This window comes from Cebus imitator, unplaced genomic scaffold (assembly GCF_001604975.1).
Source record: "Cebus imitator isolate Cc_AM_T3 unplaced genomic scaffold, Cebus_imitator-1.0 Scaffold231, whole genome shotgun sequence".
Classification (NCBI taxonomy): Eukaryota; Metazoa; Chordata; class Mammalia; order Primates; family Cebidae; genus Cebus; species Cebus imitator.
This window is the reverse complement of record NW_016107546.1, coordinates 1,107,618-1,114,994: the sequence shown is the minus strand read 5'-3', so window position 1 is coordinate 1,114,994 and position 7,377 is coordinate 1,107,618. Positions and strand designations below refer to the sequence as shown.

Genomic DNA, 7,377 nt, shown 5'->3' with positions numbered 1-7,377 from the left:
TTTCTTCTGCTTGGTCGATTTGGCTACTGAAACTTGTGTATGCTTCACAAAGTTTTTGTGCTGTGTTTTTCAGCTCCATCAAGTCATTTATATTCTTCTCTAAGCTGTTTATTCTAGTTAGCATCTCATCTAACCTTTTTTCTAGGTTGTTAGTTTCTTTGCATTGGGTTAGCACATGTTCTTTTAGCTTTGAGAAGTTTGTTATTACCCACCTTCTGAAGCCTGTTTCTGTCAATTCATCAGATTCATTCTCCATCCATCTTTGATCCCTAACTGGTGGGGAGTTGTGATCCTTTGGAAGAGGAGAAACGTTCTGGTTTTTGGTGTTTTCATCCTTTGTGCACTGGTTTCTTCCCATCTTTGTGTCTTTATCTACCTGTGGGCTTTGTAGTCGGTGACTTTTGGATGGGGTCTCTGAATGGATGTCCTTTTTGTTGATGAAGTTATTTCTTTCTGTCTGTTAGTTTTCCTTCTAACAGTCAGGCCCCTATGCTACAGGACTGCTGGAGGTCCACTCCAGACCCTCCTTGCCTGGGGATCATCCATGGGGGCTGCAGAACAGTAGGGGTTGCTGCTGGTTTCTTCTTCTGTTATTTTCGTCCCAGAAGCGTACCTGCCAGATGTCGGCCTGAGCTTTCCTTTATGAGGTGTCTCTGGGTATACAAGGGTCAGGGAGCTGCTTGAGGAGACAGTCTGTCCTTTATAGGAGCTCAAGTGCTGTGCTGGGAGCTCTGTTGTTCTGTGCAGAGCTACTGGAAAGGTACTTTTAAGTCTGCTGCAGCTGAACTCATAAGCTCCTCTTTTCCCAGGTTCTCTGTCCTAGGAAGGTCAGCTTTATTTATAAGTTCCTGTCATTCTGCTGCCTTTTTTCACAGATGCCCTGCCCCACATGGAGTAGTCTAGTCACAGTCTGCCAGCAGAGGCATTGGTGAGCTGCTGGGCTCTGCCCAGCTGCTGTGTGAACTGCCTCGGTAGTGGCGGACTGCCTCAGTAGCAGTGGTCGCCCTTCCCCCCACTGAGCTGGACCGTCCTGGGTCCAGCTGCACTTGCTGCGAAACTCTCAGTCCAGAGTGTTTCGATTGCTTGTTTTGTGGGGGTGGTACCTGCCTAGCCTGGCTCCCTATCTCTGCCCCCTACCATTCAGTTGAATGGACAACTCTGTCTCCCAGGTGTTCCAGGTGCAAGTTGAAACAGCCACCCAGATTTGTGTGAGTTTCTGTGTGCCAACCCAGCACCGGCTGAAACCACTGTGCTGAAAACTCGTGGTGCTTTTTGGCCTGGGGATCTCCTGGTCTGTGGGCAGTGAAAATTTGTTTGCAAATGCGGTGGGCACTCACCCTCTACATTGTTCTTGCTGGGAACTACACTCTGGAGCTGTTCCTATTCAGCCATCTTGGATCCTCCCCTCCCTGTGAGTTTCTTAATGTGATGGCGTGATAGTACATTGACCACAGTTGTAAACAAAATATTTCTAAAATAAAGCAAAGGCAATAATAGCAAATTATCTAATCATTACTTTATTAGCTATCATTTGGAATTTGCAAATGACAGAAAAAGGGAAAGGCTTCAGATGCAAAGGACTTTTGATAAGGTACCTTTTGAAGATGAGACAAGACAGGTTCTGACCTAATAAAATGCAGCCACCATGTGGACCTGTGCTCTTTTCACAGGTAGCGGTTCCTGATGTATTCTCGGTACATCGAGGCATCCTCTTTTCCGAGGGGTTGCATGACACCTTGGCTGGCCTGGATGTGGGCTTGGAAGATATCCGTAGATTTTCTGTCTACTCTTGGGGGCTGAACTTCATAGATATTGTCTTGTGAGAAAGCCGAGATGGGTGTTCTATAAAAGATGAATAAAGAGAGGGCTGCATTAAAGAAAGTATAAGGAAGGACCACAGGGAGTGGTCTCAGAAGCGCTTGAGAGTCGCTGGCATTGAATAAGCATGCTTACTTTTGACAAGCTGCTGGGATGACCCCCAGTGCTTTGGGGCTGGTTTTCTTCTCTGCCTGGAGCACAGAGCTGGACCAGTACCTGCCTGGAAGCCTCGCCTGATGCAAAGGCAGGGCATGCCCCTCTCCTCTGTTCCCACGGCCCTGTGCACACCCATGTCTGTGCATCCATCTGTCTCCCTCACATGACCTGGGAGCAACTTTGGTTAAGGCTGTACAGAAATTTTGCTCTTTTTCCTTGGCACATGGTAAGGACTCAATGGTTCTTAAGGGAAGATTTAGTAAAAATCAGTGAAGCAGGGGATAAGCATTCCTACCTCACACAGTTGTTAAGAGGAGTAAACAAGTTTATATGCATACTTATATATATAAAGTGTTCACTTAGCATACTGCCTGGGTGCTCAGTAAATATGAACTATTGCTAACAATTACAGGTACAGAATTCCTTATCTGCAATTCTGAAATCCTAAAAGCTGAAACAACCAAAAGTTACTTTGCTGGCAAAATGTAACCCAACTAAAACTCATTTTGTGGCACATCCTAATGAGCTGACAATAATCACCCCCACTTCTTGTGAATATTAATGTGTCTAATTATTGGACATGGCCTCCAATCACACTGGGGATGTTATTACAAGGTGTATGTACCATTCTGCTATGCTAACTGCCAATTCTGAATTCTGCAACTCATCTGGCCTCCAGCTTTTGGATGATGGCTTGTGGGTCTTTAATAGGCAGCTTCCTTCCTTTCTGGGGTGATTTGAAAAGCACCCAATAATCCCTTTCTTCAAAAACATCCCTCTCTCTCTATTCAAAAATACCCGGGCTGCCACAGGGTTAAAATTTCCATCCACCCCTTAGGGAAGGCACTGTCTCCAGAAAGACCTTGTCAAAATGCAGCTCCATGTCTGACATCCTTAGCAGGAGGTTAGCCTTCAAGGGATGAGTCAATTAACAAGTCAGGTGTGACACAGAGTGTGTGTGTGTATGGTGGGTGCATGCCCACGTGCATGCCCAGGAAGGTCAAGAAAAGGGGAAGATGGTAAGCTAACAAGACATTGTGAGGGGCTGGGGGGCACAATGACAACACACTCCACTACTTGGCTCAGAGCTGGCCCTGTAAGAATGGGGGTGGTTGGCCATAATAGGGCACCCAAGATAACACAGGGAAAGAAAATCTGGAGAATCTATTCTGCTAAGCTGAGACCTCAGCCTTGCTCAGGTGCATCTTATCAGAGGAATCAGAAAGGCACTCTGGATGCCAAGTTGCTTGCTTGGCTGGGGCCCCTGTGGAGATTCCCTGCAGTCAGACACAGAAATGGACCTCAGACCCAGCTGGGTCTGTACTTGAAATACCAACATTTCACTGGACACTAGGAAATGTGGTGACATACGAAGAAAGATGGAAGTTGTACAGTAAAACCCAAAAGGGCTCTATCTTCATAGGATGTGCTACAATTAAATGTGGGCTATTTTTTTTCTTTTTTGAGACGGAGTTTCACTCTTGTTGCCTAGGCTGGAGTGCAACGCCGTGATCTTGGCTCACCACAACCTCTGCCTCCCGGGTTCAAGTGATTCTCCTGCCTCAGCCTCCCAAATAGCTGGGATTACAGGCATGCACCCTCATGCCTGGCTAATTTTGTATTTTTAGTAGAGATGAGGTTTTGCCATGTTGGTCAGGCTGGTCTTGAACTCTCGACCTCAAGTGATCTGCCTGCCCCAGCCTCCCAAAGTGCTGGGATTACAGGCGTAAGCCATCGCCCCCAGCCAAATGTGGGCCTTTTTAATGCTCCCAGCGAATAGTCAAGATAGCTTACTGTACTTTGCCTTTATCTAATGACACATCCTGAGATGACTAGAGACTACATTAAATTGCATTAAAATAACACAGAACTAGAGGTGACCAGGGGAGCAAGCTGCCCCGTCTGCATATGAGGCCCTTCAAAGGATCAGCAATAAGGAATCTCAGCTCTTTAGAATAGCCTGGGTCTTTAAAGACTGATAGGAAGGGAGTTAATGACATTTTGGTAATAGAGAGCATGGGGACATCAAAACTCTTACAGTAAGTGTTTCTCAAACACTGATCTGTCTTCAACCTGTCAGGGAGCCATATCAATGACAGACCAACAAGAAAGACACTGCAGTCTGGCAAAGGCTGACTATTTTATTCCCAAGCCTAGGCAATATCAACAGCATAAAAAAATTATTTATAGATCAGAGTATACAATGATAATAGATACTAAATACATTTATGCATTTGTTAAGTCTAAGGCTACTAAGCTCCATCTTTTGTAGACTCATTTATCATCAGATTCACTAGATAAAAGAATAGTGTGTATGCATGTATGTAGATATGAGATATGGTGTATATACATATATACACACACTATATAGTTATGCTTTATATTCACTAATATATATATATATATATTTTTTCCCAACCATCCCCACAAAGTAATCTCCTTTAAGTGGATCCATGTGAACTTTTATAATGGTCATTCTACTGTGCAGATATTGGAACAAAAATATAGTTAATAAGCATATGGGGTTTAAAGCCAATAAATCTAGATAACATAGTGTTACATCTATTATTTCTTAGGTAGAGCTGGAACATCTTGTCCTTAAAATGTGACTGTTTTTATTTTATACTGTTATATAGAAAATACCAATGAAATACACAATAGAGCCTTAGAGGCTGCTACAGGGTTGGTAAAGTTTTCAGTTAAAATGCCATACGTATATAAAAATTAAATATAAAAACTAACAATATTTACCCAATATTTATCATAGAAAAACTATTGTGTTTCAGATTGATCAGTGCTTTTCACCTTTCTATTGCAAAATAAAACTGATATAGAAAATCACACAAAACAAACACATAATTATTATAAAGTGAACACCACCCAGGTCAAGAAACAGAAATTCTGACAACCAACCCAAAAGCCCCTTCCAGGTGGCCCAACCCAATCACAATCCCTACCCTGACTTCTACAGTAATCACTTCTTTGCACTTTTAAAAAAAGACATTGTCGTTTAAATGTGCCTCCCTAGATTCTATAGTCTTGCTCATTTAAAACATGTGATATGCCTTTTAATCTACAGATGCTCTCATCTTTCCTTTTCTTTCTTTTTTTAAGAGACAGGGCCTTGCTGTATCTCTTAGGCTGGAGTACAATGGAGAGATCATGGCTCCCTGCAACCTCAAACTCCCAGGCTCAAGCAATCCTCCTGCCTTGCCCTCTCAAAGTGCTGGGATTACAGACTTGAGCCACCGGACCCGGCCTCTCACTTATCTATTTCTTACAATTTATCTGTTGAAGAATCTGGGTTGTAGAGTTTCCCTCGGTTTCGATTTAGCTGCTTGCATAGTCAAGATGCAGCTCAAAATATTCCTCTGCCTTTTGTATGTGCTGCAGGTCAGCAGTTGGGTCCAGAGGCTGGTGAGATGCTGTTTCAATTGCTTGGGTAACACTATGGGTGATGGCGTATTGCTTCACCAGGAGGGCCACAGAGTCTGGTTGCTTATCTTTTTTATGTTAACAGCCATTAAGGCCAATGCCTAGATCCAGTAATTCACTGGGGCTTGTCAAATTATCACTTGACATCTTGCCTTAAATCCTTTTTAATGTCTTTCTTCATTTCTTCTAAAGTTTTGTATTTTAGCTCATTTTGAAATAGTATGCTTCTGTTTTAACCTTTTATTGACTTGTCTTTCTGGCATGGTTTCACTGTCTATAGGAATGTTATTTTGCTCTGTTCCTTATAATTCTACAATGGGATTGGTCCTTGATTATTTTCAGTTGCTTACTGTGGCAAAATTAGTTTTTCAGAGGCTTAAGATGTTCAGGAAAGATGTACTTAACTTCACAGAACTCTCTTTGGTTGTTTCAGTGAAGTGAAGTGTTGAAAATCACCGCAGCCTGCTCTCTGATGTTTCCTCTTTGCTCCCCTTCCTCAGTGTTGCCTGGACTTTCTCCTTCCTTCATCTCCACTGTCCTGCTCAATTTTAATGCCACTGTCAGCAATTTTTCCTGCTGGGTCTAGGAAGGGGACTTTGGCCGTTTGGGTTCAAGAGTGGTCCAGACGGCTTTTGCCCTTTCAAAACTCACCCCAAACCCCTTGCATTCCCCTGGTATTGAATTGGATGAACCCCTTGTTTCAGCTGCAGTGATTTCTGGCAACCATCTGTGAGCTCTTTTGGGGTTCTCCTATTCTTAGGCCTGCCAGATCCCCCCCCCCCCCATTCTCTCCTGCCTCTTCCCCTTGCACACGCACTGCTATCATGCAGGTCTTATGACTGTGGGTGGTTTATCTCCACAGCCTCTTTAGACTTGGGGGTGTGCGGGGATACTGTATCATGTACTTTTGAGGTAAGTGTTGTCTGTACATACCTGGTTTTGCTACCCAGTTGTTCTGTTTTTTTGTGTGAGGATTCAGAGAGATTTTAAAACGACACTGCTGCTGCCTTCTTCCAGAACCCACCAGGCTCTATTTTTAAAAGTTAAAATAGAGCCCTTCATTTGCTATACTGTCAGCTGTGGGGCTCCGTTTTCCTTGTTCTGGAGGTGGGCACTGCCATACCACCCCTCCTTACCCAGGCTGCTCTCTGGGAAGCTCTTTCCCAGCTCAACTTCCACTTCTACTCTCGCAGGATCTGTTCCCTTCAGAGACAGTGCATACTGCAGATGTTCAGATGGACCAGCTTTCTGAATGATGGGAGACTAGGGGGTGCGGGTGAGGTGGCAGCACTCTTAATCTTGCAGTTCATCTGCATGTGGCTAATCAGGTATTGCCTATATAGCAGTAGAGGTACAAAAAGAGTTACAGCAATGTTTTCATTGACTTCTTATCAGATATACTTTTATTGCAGTGAATAGGAGATGGCACACCATCTATTCTAATGGGAGCTGTGGTCTCAGAAGCATTTGACAGTCGCTAGACTGAATAAGCAGTCCACTCAGGGCTGGTTTTCTTCTCTGCCTGGAGGACAGAGCGGGACCAGTACCTGCCTGGAAGCCTTGTCTGATGCACAGGCAGGGCATGTCCCTCTCCTCTGTTCCCACAGCCCTGTCCACACTTATGTCTGTGCAACCATCTGTCTCCCTCACGTGACCAGGAGCAACTTTAGCTGAGGCTGTACAGACTTTTTGCTCTTTTTCCTTGGCACATGGTAGGGACTCAATGGCTTTTTAAGGAAGAGTTAGTAGAAATCAGTGAAACAGGGGATACTAATAATTCTTACCTCACACAGTTGTTGAGTGGAGTAAATGAGTTTATATGTATAGCATAGTGCCTGGGTGCTGAGCAGATGTGAAATACTGTTAACAATTACATGGCCAGTCATGGTGTCTCATGTCTGTAATCCCAGCACTTTGAGAGGCTGAGGAAGGTGGATCATTTGAGGTCAGGAGTTTGACAGCAGCCTG

General features: G+C 44.1%; 1 protein-coding gene across 3 annotated transcripts in view; it reads right to left on the bottom strand.

The window, feature by feature from the left end:
- Nucleotides 1-1,499: 1,499 nt before the first annotated feature.
- FIG4 (FIG4 phosphoinositide 5-phosphatase) overlaps nucleotides 1,500-7,377 on the bottom strand; it is a 134,766-nt gene continuing 128,888 nt past the window's right edge. For 2 of the 3 annotated variants that reach the window (XM_017497419.2, XM_017497425.2), the window contains one exon: nucleotides 1,500-1,842. In XM_017497419.2, coding sequence (XP_017352908.1) covers nucleotides 1,665-1,842 — 178 coding nt within the window. In that variant the 3' untranslated portion in view covers nucleotides 1,500-1,664. Of the gene's footprint in view, nucleotides 1,843-6,545; nucleotides 6,658-7,377 lie in introns of all 3 variants that reach the window. The other variant, XR_001816099.2, reaches the window with a different exon arrangement.